Source organism: Phocoena sinus, chromosome 12 (assembly GCF_008692025.1).
Source record: "Phocoena sinus isolate mPhoSin1 chromosome 12, mPhoSin1.pri, whole genome shotgun sequence".
Lineage (NCBI taxonomy): Eukaryota > Metazoa > Chordata > Mammalia > Artiodactyla > Phocoenidae > Phocoena > Phocoena sinus.
In genome coordinates, this window is record NC_045774.1 from 40,012,040 (window position 1) to 40,034,825 (window position 22,786).

Genomic DNA, 22,786 nt, shown 5'->3' on the forward strand with positions numbered 1-22,786 from the left:
ATAATAATTATCTCTCAGGTTTGTTGTGCAGAAAAGCATATATGAATATACAGAGGAGGTAGTTTGATGAGCATAGAAAATGGGGGAAGAATTTGATGTGGGTGGCTAGTTTCAACCTATATGTCTATTTCCCTAATGGAGGTATACCTGACTTAGAGCCAGAGAATTGTATCTGCTACAATTGCATTCATTAGTTAGCAGTCAATATATTATTAATTTGCCAGACAAAACACTAGGCAGTAACAAGACTGCAGAGAAAAAGAAAAAAAAAGGCTCCATAGTGAGTCCCTGACTTACTATGGTTGGAGTTATGATTGTTTTACTTCGTGATACGCATTCAGTAGAAACCATGCTTCAGAATTTGAATTTTGATCTTTTCCAAGTGAGCGATAGCAGTACAATGCTCCCTCATGATGCTGGGCAGCTGCAGTCAGCCACGCAATCACGAGAGTAAACAACGAATACATTTACAACGATTCTGTACCCATACAGGCATTGTTTTTCACTTTCATTACAGTAATCAATAAATTATGTGAGGTATTCAACACTTTATCTTTAATTGCCTTTGTGTAAAGATGACTTTGCCCAACTCTAGGCTAACGTAAGTGTTCTGAGCATGTTTAAGTTAGGCTAGGTTGTTCTGAGCGTGTTTAAGTTAGGCTAGGTTAAGCTATGATTTTCAGTAGGTTAAGTATATTAAATACATTTTTACTTATAATGAGTTTATCAAGATGTAACCCCATCTTAAGCCAAGGAAAATCTGTATTAGGGAAGTCAAACACTAAACCATTCAGCCCACATTGTAAAGAAGAGAGCAAGGTGCCATGGGAGTATAAAATGGGCAGCCCCAGGAAATCAGAGAAAGGTCCCAGGAGGAAGCAACATTTCAGTTGAGAACTGAAGGGTGAGTAGGAGTTAGCTAAGTGAAAAATGTAAGAAATTAATAAGCAGAAACCTCAATTAAATATAAAGTCAGAGGACTCACACCCAGCTCCAATAGCAGAGCCCAACAGGAAGAAGAAAGGCTCCTCTTCTTTCCTGACAACAACACAGCCAAGGAAAAACCATGGACTCTTTGTTTACTACAGCCCTCCCAACTTCCTTTTCCCCTCTATAAAAGCATCCTCCTTCCCTTGCTGTGTGGGCCTTGCCTGTGGCTCCCTGTGGTTGCAGACCCCGAATTGCAATTCTCTGCTGATCCCAAATAAACCCATTTTTGCTGGAGAAATAACTGGCGGTCTATTAGCTTTAGGTCAACAAAGAGAAGGAGTGTGACTCAGGCAGAAGGAACCGTTTGTGCAAGGACCACAGGTGGGAAGAAACTGAGAGATTTGGAGGTACTAGGAAAAGTCAAGAACAGCTGTGACAGAGGGCTATGAAGAGCGATGAGACTGCAAAAAGTCAGATCCAGCAGATCCAGTCTGCTTAGAGGCAGACTGAAGGATTGCAGTCATTTCCACAAAGACAAAAGGAGGCATTAAAGATTTCTAAACTGGAAATTCACGCTGTCTCCCGTCTCCATTCTTTTCCTTTATGTTAATAATACTCCTTTTAGCTGTCTTATGGTGGGGACACATTCTGACCCTTATTCTTTATAAGGTTAATATTTATTCATCAAATTCTCAGAGTTCTGAAAGTGACGATGTGTCCCTATCTACTGTAAGAACTGAATTTATTTAAAGTATTCTCACCTTGTGTTCTTTTCATATTTGTAATGGTCTTAATTTTCTAGACCTCACGTATATCACCAAATGTGGTGTCAGACACTAAGGTTTGTTTTTCAATGGCTTCTGATTACACAAATTGTCCTATCAGTGTTTTACTTATTACAGTTTTTTACAGAAGTAGAAAACAGCGGTAATATTTTGGCATTCAGAATTTGACCACGCTGGATTTTTTTTTCCTAGCCATACTAATTTTCCCTTTGTTCATTTCCTTTGAAAGAAATTGTAGCCATTAGTTAATGCCACCCATTTGTCAGGGACTGTCCTATACACGTCACTCACATCTCATTTAATCATCACAATAACGTTGCAGTAATGAATTTCTATTTTCTTTAAAGTTGGGGGACTGAGGCTCAGAGGTTATATATCTTGTTCAAGGTCGCACGGTAAATAAATGACAAGCACTTCCCCAAATAGTCAGTTTCAGTTTACCTGTGCTTCTGCCAACTTCAAAAGTCCCTAGAACCATAAATGTAAATTTTTTTTAAAAAGTATTCCTAGACTCAAAAAATTCATGTTTGAAATTATAGGCACTGAAGAAGGTGAGAGGAAGAGTATTCTACTCCTCAGACCTCTGGTCCACAAACTAAAAATATGCAAAATCTGATCATTGATGAAAAATACACATTACTTGCTATAAATGGAACTGAATGGTTAGAATAAAAGTGAGTACTCCACGTCCAAACCATCAGTACAGCTTTGCCCTGACACATGGTTGTATTTATGGTTTGAGGAGATACTAAAAATAACAAGAAAGGGCAGAAGTCTTGTTTAAAGCAGCATCTTTTAAAAATGTGTAGCGTGCAAGGATGAACACAAGACCAAATCTTATTTAATGTGGTAAGAATTTTTTCAGACACCCTTTTCTTATAAATTTCTCATCTAGTTCCACTTACATCATTTTTGCTTGACATATCATTTCACCACAGAGCACATTTTTATTGATTATCCAAGTTTTGTGAATACTTTTTAAGAGACAACAGAGCGTATGTCTCACAAATATTGGAAATTCCCCAGAAGTCCTGGGAAGTTTGGAAAATCTTAAGACATTCCTGTTTCTAATTCTTGAAAACATTTGCAGCTTTAATGTAATGTGGCTTTTAAAAACAGTGCCTGCTTTTTAAAGGTCATCTTGCATCTAACCACAAATTGAGAGGATTATTCAAAATATTTTTTGAATGAAAAACAAAACCCTGTCTAAATACCTAAACGAATCAGATTATTTTTGTCATCACAAACTATGGGGTTAGCACTATGGTAGACTGATTCATAACAAATTGAAAGAGTGAAATTTTGTTTTAATAATTTATTTCCAAAGCTAAAATGCTGCTGTAAGCAAACAAAAAAGCAGTAAGTTCCTTAGTCAACTAGCTAACTACACTTTTTTTCTCTTAGAACTACTCTTCTTTATCTTACAAGATTAGAATACTTTTATATGAACATATTCCCACACAGAAATCTTTCTTTAATGTGATGTTACTTATAACATATTATAGCTTTTTTAGCTCTTTTTCTCTCACACATAATAGCTATTTATCACGTAGAATCATCAGTTTAGAGGCAGAGTTTGGCTATAATGCTGACTAAAAAGACTGGTCAAATGCCAAATGGTAGCCTGCTTCCCGCATTTGCCGCATTTGGAAGTTTGGATAACCATCACGTACAGCTCTTACACTCTTTAATCATAAAGTGTTGCAAGTCCTCCAGACAAGTGAGGACGAGAGTAAAAATGAACATTAAACAAACTTTTTGATGGTTTCTGATGATACTCTTTAATCACAAATAAACTTCTGCTAGATTATTCCAGAGTTACTATCTAAATGTTTAACTTGCTCTAGTTTGTTAAAAGGTAAATATTTAAGGGAACAAGCTATAAGTTATATATGGCAAAAGGAAGTATTTGATACAAAAAAATCAACAAACAAAACCCAACAACAAAACTGTTCTAAATGTGTATAAGAAAAAGAAAGAAAGGAATTTGGTGGAAGCTTTATATCACTGAAATTGTTTTAACTTCTACTGTAGATTCATGGTAGGAAACAAATTCCATAATTGAAACTCCAGCTATGAACAAAACCTGAGAGGAATAGAATGTATATATTATATTTTAAGCTATCACAAGTCAGAAAATTCTAGTGAGAGATTAGACTGAAGAAATAAAGAATGTGAAAATGGAGAAGAAATATGATTGAAAGTTCTAAACTGAAAGAAATAACTTCAATAACATTATAATTTATTGCATCTGCTGTCATTTTTATTTTACAAATTATGAATTATAAAATTATAAATTATATGATATTTCAAGTATACAGAAATAATATAACAGGAAAATATCTATTATAGTTTTATATTTGCCTTGAATTATAAATGACAGGATGCTGGATATAGTTACATTTAACTTCCAAATTACTCAGTCTCACTGAAATTTGAAACTCATGGTTCCCCCAAATATTTTTGAATTAACCTGCCCAAGGAAGGGCAGTCATTGACAAGCTTGGCTAAAATATGAAAAATTGTCTCAGAATAAACATTTTCTTTAACTAGCTCTCTGGTTGTGTCTACCTTTGAAAATGTCTTTATATAGGGAGTAGCTTGAATGATTAGAAATTAATATGTTAGCGAATTATAAAGGTCAGTTTAATTCCAGTTGCTCTGAGTTGAGAAAAACTTGAATGTGAGCCGCAATCACATCAAAGTCTTCAAAAGCAATGGCCAATTTATACTCTAGGACTCTGGGTGGAGTTGAGACTTCAAGTAGTGTTTTAAAGAATCTCAAAATATACCTTTTACCCTCCAGAGTTCTTTGAGTTAATCTCAATTGAAGTTGTTTTCTCACAGGCTTAAGGTTAGTTTAAATTTTTTCAGGGAAGGGTTTCTAAATTAGTTAACTGTGTTCAGAATTAATAAATATACCTGAATATATGAAATATATAACTCTGACCCAAGCTTTTCAAAGCAGAAGGCAGTCTTACATTTCTCTCCATTTACTTTTAAAATAAAAGAACCCTCATGGTTTCTGCTACCATAGCAACTAAAAGCTCTCTTACTGTCTATACTAATTCTGATGAACAGTTTTGTAAAAAGTAACTGACTAAGAGATTCCAGCACAAATACCCGCCCAGGCTCCATTTCATTCCGTGTCTTGTAGGGACAGATGGCTCATTACATTAAATAAGACCTGAGACCAGGGTTGGCTTTCTAAAGTGGGTGCCTCTTGAGACAGATTTTATATTCAACAGGAAAGTGTGTGGGCATTGAAATTACTCTACACGTCACAGCCCAAATAAGCATTGGGTCATTTGAGAGAAACATCCGGAGACCAGAAGAAATAATCTGACTTAAAATTTCAACACTTTGAAGACAGGAAACAAATGCAAAAATTTTCCTCCAAATTTTCTTTCTTCTTTATGTGATATTCTTGTTACTCTACTGTCCTTGAAGCAAAGTTCCACATCTGCTCTTGAGTTCTGAAATTTGCCAGCTGCAAATTCTGACATGCCAAGGGGCTCAGCTATATTTGCCCAACCAAGAAAAGGTAAAAACAGAATCTTGGAGCCAGTAAAGATTATAAACATGTTTCTATACTTTGGGTGTGCTGTTTATAAAAAGAACCCACTTTAAGACTTTAATAAGCCCCCAAACTTCATTATTTTGCTCTCCCTCCAAGTACAAAGCACAGATGTTTTGGCATGTTGGAATATGAAGTTTGGAATTTTTAGGAGAGGCAGTGTGTGGGCAAGGACCTAGCACCCTGGGCAGGTAGAGGTTCAGCAAGTTTCTCAAAATAAGGTGAAAGAACAGCCCATGGCCTAGAAGCTTCGTTAGGACCCACAGGGGCTAGGATGATAATGCAGTGAACCAAAAGGGTTCACTAGACTTCTTCCCAATATTTAAGGACTTGGGGCAATCCTACCACTTTTAATAATAGGTAGCATAATTTTGTGCATGAAATTCTGAGGTAAAACGATGGTAATATAAAATATATGATTATCTAACAAGACTAGGTAGTTTCATGTAAAAGCAGAGACTTTGCTTAAATAAGTTTCCTATTGTTTACAGAGTAAGAAACACTATTATAAGACTATAAAATTGACCCTGAAGTTTCTCCTTCCTGTTTCTAACATGACCATCCTTTCCTCCATTTCCACCCAATATTAATTATTTTTTCCCCAGCAGATTCTAGAACTGCACCTCCCAATTCAATAGCCATTAGCCACATACAGATATTTAAATTAAAATTAAAATAATCCTTTTCTAAACAACCCTCAGAATAGGAGAAAATATTTGCAAATGAATCAACGGACAAAGGATTAATCTCCAAAATATATAAACAGCTCATGCAGCTCAATATTAAAAAAACAAACCAATCAAAAAATGGCCAGAAGGCCTAAATAGACATTTCTCCAAAGACATATAGATGGCCAAGAGGCACATGAAAAGCTGCTCAACATCACTAATTATTAGAGAAATGCAAATCAAAACTACAATGAGGTATCACCTCACACCGGTCAGAATGGGCACCATCAGAAAATCTACAAACAACAAATGCTGGAGATGGTGTAGGGAAAAGGGAACCCTGTTGCACTGTTAGTGGGAATGTAAATTGATACAGCTCCTATGGAGAACAGTACGAAGGTTCCTTAAAAAACTAAAAATAGAATTACCATATGTCCCAGCAATCCCACTACTGGGCATATACCCAGAGAAAACCATAATTCAGAAAGACACATGTACCCCAATGTTCATTGTAGCACTATTTACAACAGCCAGGTCATGGAAGAAACCTAAATGCCCATCGACAGATGAATGGATAAAGAAGATGTGGTACATATATACAATGTAATATTACTCAGCCATAAAAAGGAACGAAACTGGCTCATTTGTAGAGATGTGGGTGGACCTAGAGACTGTCATACAGAGTGAAGTCAGAAAGAGAAAAACAAATATCATATATTAACACATATATGTGGAATCTAGAAAAATGGTACAGATGAACCTGTTTGCAAGGCAGAAATAGAGACACAGGTGTAGAGAACAAACGTATGGACACCAAGGGTGAAAGTGGGGGAGGGGGGTGGTGGTGTGATGAACTGGGAGACTGGGATTGACATGTATACACTGGTATGTATAAAATAGATGACTAATCAGAACCTGCTGTATAAAAAATTAATTAATTAAATTAAATTTAAAAAATAATAATCCTTTTCTTCAGACTCACTAGCCATATTTCATGTGTTTCAATAGCCACATGTAGCTAGTGGCTACCGTAGTGCACACAATAGAACATTTCCACAACAGAAAGTTCTACTACTTCTAGAAGATTCAAAAATTTCCCATTTTTCAAACCTGAAATTTTATGCCAAAAATGAGTATCTAATAAAAATTTGTGGAATAAAACTGCATAGTTTTCTCATAATTTTAAAACACAGCTCAATTCAATTTTTAGTTGTGGAAAATAGGCAGCCAATTAAGGTAAGCAAAACGGAGTGGAACATCATTTTTAAAACTTCTGGAAGGCTTCACATTGTAAGCTTCATGGAGCAGGGGACTATGGGGTCATTCTAATAATCACCACTACTTAACAAAGTGTCTGATATATGGCTGGTGTCTCAAATTTTTAACAGTGATTTCCTCTGGAATTAGAACTTCGCTGATGTCTCTGTTGGAGAATGGGGAGACCTGAGGTTTGATTTTCAATTTCGTATACTAAAACTGTAGTTTAAAACTGTATATTTATAATATACTTAGGTTTTATTTTTTTAAATAGTGAGAAGCTTTAAAGTTTGGGAAATGTTTAAGATGGACTATTTTTTAAAGATGTAACTTGCCCTCCCACCTCCACACACGTACATCAGAAACCTACATTCAGTAGTCTATTTGTCCATCTGTACCCTACGAACTGTTTGTGAATACACACACACATTCAAATAAACCACACTTCTCTATTCCCCATAGTAAATGCAAACACATACATGTACAGAGAAAACTTGCCTCTCCCTTCAGATTCTCAGCCAGACAAATGGTAATACTTGAAGACATCTTGATACTACCAATTATATTGACTCAGAAACTGGTTAGTAGACAATACTTTGACTTTAGGCACATCCTGTAACATTTGTTCATTAATTAAAAAAAAAAAAAAAAGAAGCCACTGAACTGAACTAGGTTATTTCTAAACTAGTTATATATATATATATATATTTTTTTTTTTTTTTATAAATTTATTTATTTATTTTTGGCTGTGTTGGGTCTTCGTTTCTGTGGGAGGGCTTTCTCTAGTTGCAGCGAGCGGGGGCCACTCTTCATCGCGGTGCGCGGGCCTCTCGCTGTCGCGACCTTCTGTTGTTGAGGAGCACAGGCTCCAGACGCGCAGGCTCAGTAGCTGTGGCACACGGGCTTAGTTTCTCCATGGCATGTGGGATCTTCCCAGACCAGGGCTCGAACCCATGTACCCTGCATTGGCAGGCAGATTCTCAACCACTGCGCCACCAGGGAAGCCCCTAAACTAGTAATATTTTTATGTTCCAGGCATTTACTAGTTTGCTTTGTGATGTGTTCATGTAAACAACGTTAGTAAGTTAAAAAGCTTTTGGGACTTCCCTAGCCGTCAGTGGTTAAGACTCCGTGCATCCACTGCAGGGGGCATGGGTTTGATCCCTGGTCTGGGAACTAAGATCCCAAATGCCACATGGTGTGGAAAAAAAAAAAAAAACTTTGTTGAAATGTGACTTAGAAGTGCTAATACATTTTATATTTTAAATTACAGCAATACTATCAGTTGCCCAGAATTGTTCTTGTCCCTATGAATGGTTCAATTTTTCTTGGGTGTTAAGAATTTTAAAATTCATATTTTCTGTGTTTTCACAATGTCTTGGAAAAATAGAATCATAGATCTATTTCATTCTTTTGTCACACAGCATAACCATACTCAAACCAACCCTGCATTATTCTTTTATATCTGGGAGGCCCTATAGCTTTAAAATTTTAGCACCCTCATCTTTTTATGCTTACTTGTCATGTAGGGATCTACTAAATTACTCACTTTAGACTCTATCACACATCTCGTTAATTTTATATTCCAAATTCAACACTCTAATACTTTACCTTCTCTGTTGAATAAATATCCAAATATGTTAATCAATGTTGCACTGAATCTAGCTAATAATAAATACTGTCCTTTTAAAGATTCTGGAATCTTGTGGATCTTATTTGCCCATACCCTCATAACCAATGGAAATGTCTTTGATAATTGTGAATTGATGCAATAAAAGTTTTAAAAAATCACATGGGATATAAAGGCTATCTTTATACTAAATTAAAACTTTATTGAATAAAGAACACTCTCCAGAACACATGATCAGATGGACTAGGTCTACATTACATGCAATGAAGCTGAACATGACAGTAGTTTAACATGGAATGTCAAACAAATTAGTATTTCTCATTGTACAAAACTGCTTATGTAGTTGACATGCAAGAAGAAAAGTATGATACTCTGCATTTTCACTAATCATCCGTGATGAATTTTAAAAAGACATTTGAAGAAACTGGTAGATTTCTTTAGGATAGATTTCAAATAAATTAGTTACATGTGTACTATTGAAACTTCTTTCAACCTCTCTTGCATTCCAAATAAAATCTTAGTGCAAACATCAAAGTTGCTGGTTACTCCAAAAGACTGTCAAACTCATGATAGAATAAAAGTTCTGAATTAATGTGCATAAGTAGGACAAAACCAAGAACACCAGTTACTGCAAAATTCATTTAGGCACACTTAATAGTCCACTCTAAGCATTTTTTCTAAGTCTCTCACATTAAGTACTAAAGCCTGTTTACAGTACTAAAATTCTATCATTCAAGCATCAATGATTATATTTCAGAGAAAGAAAATCATTCATTTCAGCAATAGCATTACTGCTATATTCTAAAAAAAGAAAAAAGAAAAAAAAAAAGAATCATAATTAACAAAACCAGTATCCATAATAGGACACATGGAGAAAAAACATTTTAGGGGAAAAAAAAAATGTGCTTTACTTGCACAGCAGGAATTATATAATGTAAACACCATATTGGCCCACACCACAAAATTCATGAGAAAGGTTCAAATTTGAACACCATGTGTGCATTATTTTCAAATCTGTGTTTGTGAGTTTATACTGCATCTGCTTGTACCAATACATGACAAATAAAACACACTCTTCCACACACATTCACATACAAGTGATTGTTAAACATTGAGCATGGCTTGCTTCCCTGACTATAACTCAAAAAATGGTAAGTGATATCCCAACTGTTTTTTAAATGTCTACAGAAATCATCAAATGAATGTGAATAGTAGTTGAGGAATGATGCAAAGTGATGGTAATAATAACGTGGATGTAAAAAAGAATGTACGTAAAACTGGCTGAGATTTGCAAATGCATGGAAAGTCTTCTTCTGTGGGCCGTGTCTGAACTTTTAACTGATACCAAGAATAAAAAATATAGTAGCACAAGTCCATTGACACCTGGAGGGTCAGGCCTAGAAAGCTTACCTTCAAAGTGCAAATTTTAACAATGGAATGTTTTAGCAGGGACATAAGGACAATCCTCTGCCTTCTTCTTGATAAAGAGAAGTAGGATGTTCAGGAAGTATTTTCTCCTGGCTAAAGTTATTTCAGTTTCTTGGTAAAACAAAAAAGTATTTAACCAAAAATATCACCCACCCACTCTTTCACATACACAGAAGTATTCTTAAGGGTGTGTGGGGAAGAAAAAGCCCTTAACTATGGATCACCTAATGCAACTTTTATTTAAAATTTAAGTTCTTTGAATCAACTACATTAAATACCAACATGTACCTCCCTCATCCCTTCCCTCTCCACCTGCCTATCCCTAACACCCCCAGTGAACCAGGTATTCTAATGTCTTTGTGTTTTCTAAGCCTCGTGACAAGGCTGTTGAGTACCACCTCCACTGGAAAAAAAATGAACACCTAAGGTGCACTTTCTATAGCACCTTTTTCTTCTCCACAATTGAGTGGAATCTTTATACTCTCAAGACTGGACCTAGATCTCTAGGTCATCAGGCCGAGGTCGGCTGCTGGCACGACTGCTGGCTCTGCTGGAAGGTCGCTGGTCCACAATGGCTAGAGGCTGTAGTTCATGGCCAGCATCGAGCTTTTTAGAATTCTGGTGGTCATCAGGGAAATCAAAAGGCTGTGCGTGGGAGTTAGAGATGGTGCTTCCTGCCTGCCCCATTCGATTTTGTTCTGCACTGTAATTAGCCCAGTTTTGCTCACTTGCTTGTTTGTTGTAATTGCGACAGGAAGAATTGTTTCTGTCTCCGGTAACCAGCTTGTACCCGGGAGGAGACATGGGTGAGAGGGGAGCGGTTGGGGAGGAGCAGCCATTGAAATAAGCATATTTTGGAGATCCACAGTCTTTGGCGTGGTTCAGTGGGCTGCTGGTAGTGTGGTAAGGATCATTCTTTCCCTTCACGCGATCCTTAACACCCTTGAAGAAGACATAGAAGAGTTCGATGATGTTCAAGCCAAGAGACACCAAGGACACGACCAGCATGAAGATGATGAAGATGGTTTTCTCTGTGGGACGAGAAAGGAAGCAGTCCACCTGATGCGGGCAGGGATCTCTTTTACAAGTGTAAACAGCACTCAAACTGAATCCATAGACGTACCACTGGATCAGCAAGAAGGCTACCTCAAAGACAGACTTGAAGAGGATACTGATGATGTAGGTTCGCAGCAAACCCCCTCGCATTTTCACCTTGCCATGCTCTTCGATGCCATACTTGAACTTCTTTATTTCAATCTGCTTCAAGTGCATCTCCAAATTCCTATCATCAGTTTGGGCTTTGAGTTCCTCCTCTTTCTTGTTCAGTTTCTCTTCCTTTCGCATCACGTAGAACACATGAGCCAGGTACAAGAGTGTGGGAACAGACACAAATATGATCTGCAGGACCCAGAAACGCACATGAGAGATTGGGAAAGATTTGTCATAGCAGACGTTTTCACAACCAGGTTGTTGAGTGTTACAGCGAAAGGCAGACTGCTCATCACCCCAGGCTGACTCAACTGCTGTTCCCAGTAGCAGGATTCGGAAAATGAAAAGGACTGACAGCCACACCTTCCCTCCAGCGGTAGAATAGGCTTGAACCTTGTCAAGGAGTTTGCCTAAGGCACTCCAGTCACCCATGTTGCCTGGGCACCACCTGAAAAGAAAAAGACAACTAAATGATCATAGGCCACAGATTGTTAGTTTAATATACAGTTTCTTTCAGCCAGCAGTCAAAGTACTGTAAAAGATCTCCTATCTTTCTAGCGCTCTTCAAAAACAAACAAATAAACAAACAAAAAAGCCACAAGTGCAAACTCTTCCATTTTCCCCTGAAAAGAGCTCTCAAATTTTCTTGAGATACGCTAAATCTTCGAAACAGCAGAGTAAATTGCGATCTTAACTTTGCGAAGATGTATTACTTGCTCAACCACTGTCTTACCACGTGACTTGAGAAGTTGTCTGCGCTAAGTGTCTCTGCTTATTTTATCCCCCTGGACGGTCCAATGAGAGGACTGTTCTTACCCGATAGGCCTGTGTCTGCATGCACACCCAAGCAAAATGCTGATATGTGGTATTCAAAAAGCATGGGTACCTAAGAATTGAGGTAAGAACACCCATACCCATGCACATGCATGCAACCTGTTTTCAAACCTCATTCCTATTACATATAGTACTTTATTCCTAATTGTATCCTGAAATGTTTCTCCTTGGTAATTCAAGTGTCATTTGTGCATACTCTACAGTGTAGTCATTTATACTTCTCTGTTTCTTCTTAAGCAGTGACTCATGTGGTTCAGAAGTCTGTCTTCTGCCCAGAGGAAAATACGTTGTGCTGAAACACACCATTTTGACACACTGTGTCCCTAGATGCAGGAACGTACTTTCAAAAAACAAGACTAAATGCACATCACATTTCAAGTAAGAGTCCAATTGACCTCGATACTAATTATAGCCTGAGAAATAAAAAGACAACTTTAGTGTTATCTCTAGTAAAAAGGATTGGTTTTAATCTTTGGATTGCTGTACAAGTAAGTTCCTTTACTGGGCTTTGGGCCCTCAGCCCACGCACTCTATTTAACTTCCTATCAATACCTAGATATCTCAAGCCTAGGACTTACCCGTTATTGGGGCTGATATGACAGGAATCCCAAAAGCTTTTTAGTTCAATTTATTCTTCTAATGCCAATAGTCCTTTTAACTGATGAAAATTGAGGTCTTAAGTATATAGGAAATATTCAGCTATCTGTAGAGCCAGAAAAAGACTTTCAATCCCAAGACCAAGGCTTCCCAATGCACGACACTGGTCTTAAAATTATAGCAAAGCCGGGTTAACGTTAGAAATGTTTCCGTGCTTTAACATATACAATCTTAGCGGGGGCTGAAATCTGGTAAGAAATGAATAATTGCATGTGGCAGCCAGAGAGAATATAGTCTAATTTTCAGCAGAGAGTAATTGGAGGGTTCAGAATGGGATGAAGTAGTCAAAGATTATTTAATAATTAAAAACAAGCAAAGCAAAGACTTTTCAGGAGCTTACTGAATTTTAAATAGTATAACTGGGGCTTCCCTGGTGGCGCAGTGGTTGAGAGTCCGCCTGCCGATGCAGGGGACACGGGTTCGTGACCCGGTCCGGGAAGATCCCACATGCCACAGGGCGGCTGGGCCTGTGAGCCATGGCCGCTGAGCCTGCGCGTCCAGAGCCTGTGCTCCGCAACGGGAGAGGCCACAACAGAGGCCTGCGTACCGCAAAAAAAAAAAAAAAATAGTATAACTAAAAGTAGGATTATATAGACTTCCTAGAAATATGTTTGTTGTCTGGATATAAAGAATTTTTCACCTGGTATTAAACTATAAGCCATCTTCTCCTTGTGGGAAGTAAATGAGGTCCATGGGAATCTTCTTCCCCACCAAGCAATATTACATTTCTGTCTAATGCCTGTACCTCCTAGCTATAGAGGCCAGAAAAAAATGAATTGGAAACCTGGCCTGGGATTTCCTGGATGGAACAAAGAAAAGATGGCTGATCCATAAACTGAAAATGTATCAGCTATCTAAATTAGCAGTCAGTGAGTATTTTTGATGACAGCCCAGAGACTGGTGCCAAAGAAAGGGGGGGTGGGTGATGGGTAAAGGTTGGAGGTGAGTGGTAAAGGTTGGAGGTGGGTGGGCAAGTTACAGTAAATAACGCCCCCCTGCCAGTGGTCATAAAAAAGGGAGCTTCACCTCTAGGAAGGGCCATTTTAGATTGTGAAGCGAAAGTGAAATTGATGTATGGAAAGAGCAGTCAAACAAGAACAAAGGCTTGTAGGACTGACAAAGGGAGTGAAATAGCCAGGGGAAAGCTTGAAAAGCTTGAAGAGAGGCAGTAATTTAGCTTTGACCGACAGTTTGATATGAGAGAATGTAAAAGAAAGAAACTACAATTTAGCAGAAGACACTACACTGGGAATGAAGAAGCACAGTCCGTGAGGGTCAAACAAATAGAACAGAATTTTTGAAGCTCTATCAATAGACAGTTTCGATGTGATGATGTGTAAATTGGTCCCGATTCTGTGTAGAGAATTACAATATTTTGCCAGTGTCATCTGCTTTTGCTCAATACTCTAGTTTTGGGGCGGGGGTGGGGATGAATGACAAAAACAATCAAGTATAAAATGATAAACTGCACACATCTCTTCACATTCACGCGATGATCAAGCTCAAGAAAAACTTAACGTGCTTCAGGTACACTGAGAAGTTGTCATTTTAGTCAGTGTTTCATTATTATTCAAAGTAAAATATGTAGATGCTTGTGGCAATTAATTACTAAGTTTCTTTACACTCTATGGAAAAATAAAACTTGAGTTTCATATAATTCTGAGATGCCACAAAAATACCCTGTAGTGCCACACTATGTGAACTGGGTCACTGGACAGCTCTCTAGGTAGTAGCCAAGTTGTCTTTTCTTTAAGCAGCCACCCAGTTGTCATTGGCATTAACTGAGTTATACTCTTTTATCTGAATGAGATGAATTATCCAATTGGACACCTAGTATCCTGCAACATGTAGAGACCTGTTATTAGCACTATCATAGAGACCATCAGATAATGTTTAACGTGATGGCTTATAATGCCGTTATCTTTTTGGTAGTCATTCACTTTGCTGTGAATTAAAAGTTCTATCAACTGGTTGTCCCCTCATCCCCATTATTATTTTCATTTTTCCAAGTCATAGTTGAAAAAGTAATGCCCTTTTATAAGAAGAGGTCATAATTATGTTTACAGAATCCCTAGCATTGATTTACAGACTATATACCCCATTCACATTCACTAGTATGAGACAGGTATATTCCTTATTTGATATATGATAACATCATGGCAGTTGAGCATATATCCTGTATATTCATGCCTTCACCTCTAGGTTCCCAGGGTGGAAATTTATATGTAGATTAAGGTCTAGGTTAAGGAGTTGTACAAACTTCTCATTAGGAGCATATGCTTGACAGTAGCTGGACCGTCCTTCTTGTGTCCTCTATGTACCATGTTAGATCACATTTTCCATTGCTCTTCATGGCCCTCTAGACTAGAAGCCAAAAACCAGTCACGCCAGGTGTGACCCGCCCAAGGACCCTCTGGGCCCTTTGCAGGTTCCCAAAGGGCATCAGAATCACTTAGCAGCATGTGTTAAGAACATACATTCCTGACACTCACCAGTTTGAATGAATATCATGGGGTGAGGGTGGGGGGTGGCTGTGAATCATTCTTTTGTTTTTTTTTCTTTTTCTAAACAAATGCACCAGGTGATTCTGAAGTAAGTTTTCAGGCCAAGAGGCAAATGTTTCTTGACATTTTTTGGTGCTCTGTCTCGTTTCTCATTCAAAATATTTAGGAGTGGGGAAATGGCAGGAGAGCAGAAAGGGATTGAGTGTCTAAAAAGGTCAAGGGGATGGGGGGGCAGGGTTAGTATAGGGAGCAGAGGTCTCTGGGCAGCTGGGAACTGAGCTTACCCTTTACTGTACAGCCCCCTGTCCCTCCACCTCCATCGGCTGCTCCCCAAGAGCACAAGGACTCAAATGCTTTATTCAAAATGAAAAAAGAAAACTTCTATTTTAAGTTACTTTTGACCGTCCCCTGTTCCAGAGCCATATAAACAAATCACTGGGCCAAAGTTAGACACTTTGCTGTGTCATTAATGTTCTAATAATTATTAGGAGAATTAGAATATAATTTACTCCCAATTTTAAAGATTTTCCCAAGAAGAGACACTGTAATGAGTTGAGAGTGGGGAACTAAAATAAAATAAAGGTAAATAGGAGTGCTTCCTGATAAAAATCCACTTAATGGATTTGGGGGGTGGGGCGGGCGGAAGTACTGTGTGTGTTTCTAATATCCTAAACCAAACATTATAAGCCCCTTGGGACTTCCCTGGCAGTCCAGTGGTTAAGACTCCAAGCTTCCACTGCAGGGGGCACAGGTTTAATCCCTGGTTGGGGAACTAGGAGCCAGCATGCCCTAGGGTGTGGCCCAAACAAAAAAATACTATAAGCCCCAAAACTAAACTGTAAACTCTCCTAATGTTTTTCTTTAATTTTTGTAAGAACCCCTCTCCCTTGCAGTAAATGTCTTTGAGTGGGCTCAGTTGTGACCATTCCTCTATAGTTACAACAGCCAGATGTGTTTTTGGTAATATGCATACCCACACATAATTAACATAATCTACATTCAACCTATCTGCAAATTCTATAGGTTTTATCTTCCACCCAAAACAGACTATGAGTCTCACCACCACCCCTGCTCTTAGCCTGATCTCAGTCATCATCAGGTTACTTGTCATCTTTCTTCAGGTTATATGTCAAGACCCTAGTTACCCTGCTCGCCAATCTATTCTCCTCAGTCAGTCTTGAAAAACTAACAAGCCGATCTGCCTTGATCAGCTTGGTTCCATCCCCATGGCTTGTTCTGGTATCACCTCATCAGCCAGCACTCTAGGCCTGTCACTTGCTACTCCCCTTGTTCTGTTTTTGTTTTTTAATGGCCCTTAGCTCTACTTGGCACATTAAGTATTTACTTGTTTATTGTTTGTCTGCCTCCATGACAAGGACTTTTCACTATCTGCTTTCCTCAGCTAGATTGTGAGCTCCATGAGGGAGTTTCTTTTGTCCACTGCTGTATCTCCAGTGCTTAAAAGATTTAAGAGATAGTGAATATCTATTGAATGAATTAAAAGCGGCTTGTACAAAGAAAGGTACTAGGTTTCACCAGTTTTGTTTGTTTGCTTACTATCTCCTTGGGACTCTCTTAATTATAGTTATATATCCCAAACTTCTTAAGTTTCAAATTAATTAAAAAGAGACTTCCACAGTAAAAAAAAAAAAAAAAAGTGGTATTGTCAGCATCTCATATTACACGGACTATTAAATTTTCAAGTGATAATTGCTGTAACAGAGAACTGTCTGAAACAACATACTTTAAATGATTCCTGAACAGGCAATATGACTGAATTAAGAAAACAGGCTCTTTAACAAAGAATTTGTTAAACAAGGTCTTGAATTTATTACACAAGGTCATAGTGATTTGGGATTCTTGCAGAACTGCACCAGGTATCATAGACATTTATGCAGTTTCACTATTATGCTGTTTTACAGGTTAAGATTTTAAAACACCACCACCAAAAAAAAAACCTTGTTCGGTCCAATTCTGACTGTCTAATTCTGACTGGACTACACAATTCAATTGTCGCCGAAAGAGACCCCACAGTGCCTTGCAATAGAAGAAATAATCTGTTAAAACTTGTGTTTATTTCAAGAATGATAAATCTCGGGGTAAGATTAGGGCTCGGAACAGAAGAATAACAGCTGATATCAACCCTGGTTAATATAGCATCTCTATATAGTTTGAGTGTATGTTAGGATGTTAAGTGATTTGAATCAGTACCATAGAAAATGTATCTTCCCAGGGCTTCCCTGGTGGCGCAGTGGTTGAGAGTCCACCTGCCAAGGCAGGGGACGTGGGTTCGTGCCCCGGTCCAGGAAGATCCCACATGCCGCAGAGCGGCTGGGCCCGTGAGCCATGGACGCTGAGCCTGTGTGTCCGGAGCCTGTGCTCCGTAACGGGAGAGGCCACAACAGTGAGAGGCCCGCATATCCAAAAAAAAAAAAAAAAAAAAAAAAAAAGAAAATGTATCTTCTCAGTTCATCAGGTAATATACAACCTTTGCTTCCTTATACCTGGGTAGTTAGCCTAACTCTGTGATGTATCAAACCTATTCCGTGTAAACCTCTGTTCTATTTAAAATTCTGTCTCATGGCTCCCTGATTAGCCTTAGATTCCTTTGTAAAGACTGAAATACTGCTACATTTCTGCAGGTATCTGATGTGTGGCATTGCTTTTTTGAGGGAGGTAGGATGGGGAACACACTAACAAGCCTTCTTTCCATGGCCCTCACCCTTTTTCATCACCCTGTCAGCACACATCAGCCTCCACAGAACAATGAGATGAGATGGGAGTTGAGGAGTGAGGGACTCCATCCAAAGAGACAATCCCCTCCCCTAGTCCGATAGCTACCACTCAACTCCCCTACTAATGGAAGTTTCTAATGGTCACTTGAGGGGTGCTAGAGGAAAGAGCCTAAGTCAGAAGCTGCAGGCTAAAAACCATGTTCTTAGATTGTGATTGGATGGACTTTAAAATAACGCTATTTCTATCAGTTTTGGTGCTTCCCCCAAATGTCACCTCCAAATTTACTATTTTTATTGAACAGCCTAGTTATTTTGTCATCATATAAACACACTCTTAGAGCCCTCACAAGTGTATTGATTAAGAGCAGTCTATTTTCCTTAATGAGCATTGAATGAATATCTTATGCACATGAAGCTCGTAATAAAAGCTCAATAAAGTTTAGCTATTACTCTTTAAATGAATTTTAGATATAGATATAGCCCACTTATTTTCTAACTTTGGCATCCTTTCTTTAGCAAAATAGCAACTAAGAAGTGATTAACATTTGCCTAATGGTAATCAAAATTAGTTTTCTAGATGCTCCTGTAATGAGTACAATATCGCTATTTTAGCAACCTCAAAGAGATTTATGAGAAGGAGGAATTTACCCTTTATCAATTAATATGGAGAAAAGACCATGAAGAGGGTCTTTGTGTTTCTATTTGGAGGCATCTCCTCTAAATCATGGAAAAAGTCATAAACTATAGAATGTATCTGCCTTACAGAAATTGCTAAAAAACACTATATATTTTCTATATTACTGTAACTTTTAAACATTCCATAAAACACATTTTTTTTTGGCTATCCTGCGTGGCATGTGGGATCTTAGTTCCCTGACCAGGGATCAAATCCGTGCCCCCTGCAGTGGAAGTGCGGCGTCTTAACCACTGGACCGCCAGGGAAGTCCCAAAACACATATTTTTAAGAAACTATTTAGAAAGCTAGGAAAGCTTGGATGTGCAAGTTATTGAAAGTTAAGAAATTCTTAAAGAAAAAATTTATATATATATGTGTATATATATATGTGTGTATATATATATATGTGTGTGTGTGTATATATATATATATATATATATATATGGCTCACCCTGGTTTGTGTTTTAACTTTGGCAAAAGACAGTATGTACATACATAGCCAAATGGTGAATCTAGACAGGCAAAGTGGAGACAAAGTGAAGAATTTAGGTAGTTACCCGAAGGAGGTTGGGGGGGGGGACTCCCGTTGAGGAGACATTCTGGGGATATTTTTTTAAACTCGACTCATCTATACTGAATATTGACATTAATGGTAAACACTAGATAATTAATAATTAATAACTTGTCTCCCTAGAGCTGAACCAACTTAACGTGTGTGAATATGCTCCAACAATCTATTCAAACAATTAAGAATCTTGAAGGGAAGTCAGATCAGAACAGGAAAGGTGGAGTAGAAGGTATTAATCACTGGTGACTTTCCTCATTCCCTTCCCTCAGTATCATACAGAGGCTCTGAGGCTCATACCAAGCTACCCCTCTGGATATCATCAGAGAAATGAAGGAATGCACTGTAATGTGAGGTTTCCATCCTTCTCTACGCAGGAACTGGAAACATGTACGTAACAAAACAACTCTCGATATCTGAAAACACACCCTTTCAGACACTTGCTTGGAACTGTGTTTCCCAGGGTCAGCAATGTAAGAATTACACTGTAAAGGGCCAGGAATTGAGTGAATGGAGTGGCACTGATAAACTATAAAAGGTAGTAGAAAAATGTGGAACATATTTAAACAGTGAAGAGAGTAGGATCAAAGCATTACCACTGCATTTTCCAGGCAAAGGACAGGTGATAACTATACTGACTTTGGAAACTACAAAGCACCAGACATACACACTGCTAGGACAGAGTAACCTTCTGGCAATCTGGCCTACATAGAAGAATTATCCTTTCTCCTGAAGGGTTTTCTACTTGGCTTTTTTCATTATTTGAGACAGGGTTAATTTAATGAGGTCTCTGCATTATTGCAGGATTTTATTCTTGGCAATCCTTGTATAAGTTAGGTTTTTTAAAAATTTTTCATAATCTACTCTTCAAACTGCCTGAGGCATTTTAGACTGAGTTCAAGTGTGCCCAATTATCAGAAGGTGAGATTAAGCATCTTTTCATTACCAGCTTGGTTTGGGAAGCAGAAGAAATTAAACCCACCTCCAAATAAAGCCACGTCTATTTTTCCAACAGTTTATAGCTCTCCTCTTCCCACCCCCACTTTGTACTCCTGGAGAGAAACACAGGCACGCCCTAGGGTGAGGATGAGGTTGGTCAAGGAGAGCTTTTGATAAGCTTTATCAGAGATGCTCTGTAAACATCTGGATGGCCAGCCAAGAGGATAAGGGTGGGCGAGCCGCTGCTGGGAACTCAAGGTTTGAGTTTCCGAATTCTGATCTGCCTCTGGACACGTCATGAACTCTTTACTCATTTCATTATGGGGCTTCCTCCGCTCTCCCCACCCCATCCCTATCTTGGGAAGTTTTGAGAATTTACAGAAGAGTTACAAGTGCCATTTAGGCACTTGTAATTCCCAAGGTACTCAGATTTCCTTATGCTTTATACAGTAGCATTCAACAAGTTCCAAAAAAAAAAAAAAAAAGGACACTGCGGGTGCGGGTTTTGGAAGGGAAATTAGATTGACACATTTAATTCAATTAATCACTTGCTCTTCTTTTACCATTTGGCCACAGTCCATCTCTCCCCCTCCCCCTTCCTTTCCAGTGGCGGAACTCGGACCTGCGCTGGGTTTGACCGTGAGGATTTGAGGAAAACTTCTCAGCAAACGTTTCAAAAGCGCGGAGGCTCGTTAGTGCAGGAGCCCCGGGCGAGCCGGGCAGATGATAAGATGGCAGGAGGCTCCCCGAGCCCTCCCGGCCCCAGGCCCCCGTCCTCGTTCCGCAAAGCGTTCATTTTTATTTGCTTTTCAGCATTCTCTGGTGCAAATACTTCAAACTGCAGGGTCACACCAAGAATTTAAACTAATTAGTCTGTGGAGTTAGAACAGACAAAATCCCTACCGGACACGAAAACGCACGGTTGCATTTCTGGCTAACTGAATGTGTGTTACCCATAAGAGCACGTAAGAAACTGAGCCCTTTAAAATAACAAATCAGTGTTATCTTTGCCTACTGGCAGCACCGCACCCTGCGGCTCAAACTCAAAAATGTTGCCCAAGAGCTCTGAAGTCTGCTACAGGTTCGGACAAGCGGAAGGCGGCGGGGGCGTGGGGCTGGGGGGAGGTAGCTCCCTCTAAGGCGCCGATTTAACAAATTTCGTTTCCTATTCTTTCTAGGAGCCTCTGTCTTAGGAGACCGTTTTGGAAATGCACCCTGGCATATAGTCTCTTCTAAACGTCCGTTCTCTCTCTGTTAATGCTTTGTTAAGTAACCACCACCCATTCAAGGGATTTCACCTCCTGAACCGCCAGCGTGGTCGACTCAGTGGTGGCTCTCCTGAGGGTCTCAAGATTTTTGCATAGTGGGTGCTAATACAAAGTAACCCTTTACTGTTGCTCTAAGAACCTCAATATTACAGCTCTGATTTTCATACCTTTTTGTTTACCGGGTAAAATTCTAGGGAGGGACCACGTGGAAGTCAAGCAGCAACGTCTTAACAAAGCACTTTGTTAAGAAGTTTGCTTTGCAAGGCTATAGAACATCAATCAAGATTTCCATATGAAAAAGTACAAAGAGTAGAATTCTATAGCAAGCACGCTAAGCAAATTTGCACTTTGATTTTTCTGCTGTTGTCAGTCAAACCCCCAACCTAGGCCCCCTAACCCCGCCCCCCTCAAAGTTACAAAGCACCTAGACTATTACTGATTACCCAAAAAAGTAAAATTATCCTCTAAAATGGAGAACCAAATATCCAGTAACTTTATTCTAATATTCTGATTCTAATCAGAAAGATCTGAATCTTATTTACCTGTTGCATTATTAAAAGAAAACTTTTTAACAGTCAAAAAGTAAATACCGTAAGTTCAATTTTAAGTTTAAAACTATAGACACTTTCAAGTTCATCATTCCCTTTACAATATCATGTGAAAGCTACATTTAACAAATTTTAAAACTTTAGAAAAGTTTTTCTTGTAGAAAAAGAAAGGAATAGGTAAAGATCTTTTTAAAAAACTTACTGTTTCTCTTGAAAGAAGTGAAGTAGTCACGCCAAGTGATTGAACTCCTCAGAGAATGAAGTCAAATGCAAAAACAAGTCCAGGCCCTCAGACCTGTCTATTTAAAGTTTAAAAGTCTGCAGCTATTTGGTACTTTCCTCACTCCTTCCCCCTAATGAAAGAAAAGTGCTGATACCTCATAAAAGCTTTTTTCTTACTTGGAGCACAGAGCTTTTAAAAGTTTCAAGCCACTGACTCAACAAGGAGGAGGGACTAAAAGAAAGGGGCGGGGAAGAGGAAAGGCGGGCAGGAGAGTGGAGAGGAGGCCGGCGAATGTGGAAGGGTGGGGGAGAAGAAGCAAAGAGGAGTAACCAGCCCGGATAAAGCTGTACTTT

General features: G+C 38.7%; 1 protein-coding gene across 3 annotated transcripts; it reads right to left on the minus strand.

The window, feature by feature from the left end:
* Positions 1-9,021: 9,021 nt before the first annotated feature.
* Positions 9,022-22,666, minus strand: GJA1 (gap junction protein alpha 1). 3 transcript variants are annotated; one of them, XM_032651659.1, is made up of 3 exons: positions 22,413-22,608; positions 12,897-13,021; positions 9,025-11,932 (listed from the first exon to the last, which is right to left on the minus strand). In XM_032651659.1, exon 3 carries the CDS (start codon positions 11,914-11,916, stop codon positions 10,771-10,773), a length of 1,146 nt encoding a protein of 381 aa, XP_032507550.1. In that variant the 5' UTR covers positions 11,917-11,932; positions 12,897-13,021; positions 22,413-22,608; the 3' UTR covers positions 9,025-10,770. The 3 variants fall into 3 exon arrangements, with proteins under 3 accessions (XP_032507549.1, XP_032507550.1, XP_032507551.1); XM_032651660.1 differs by lacking the exon at positions 12,897-13,021 and adding an exon at positions 13,316-13,514 and having other exon boundaries at positions 22,413-22,601; XM_032651658.1 differs by lacking the exon at positions 12,897-13,021 and having other exon boundaries at positions 9,022-11,932; positions 22,413-22,666.
* Positions 22,667-22,786: the final 120 nt, after the last annotated feature.

Excerpts from the sequence above, each read along its gene's own strand:
- GJA1 (XM_032651658.1), bottom strand. The coding sequence starts at position 11,916 with ATGGGTGACTGGAGTGCCTTAGGCAAACTCCTTGACAAGGTTCAAGCC.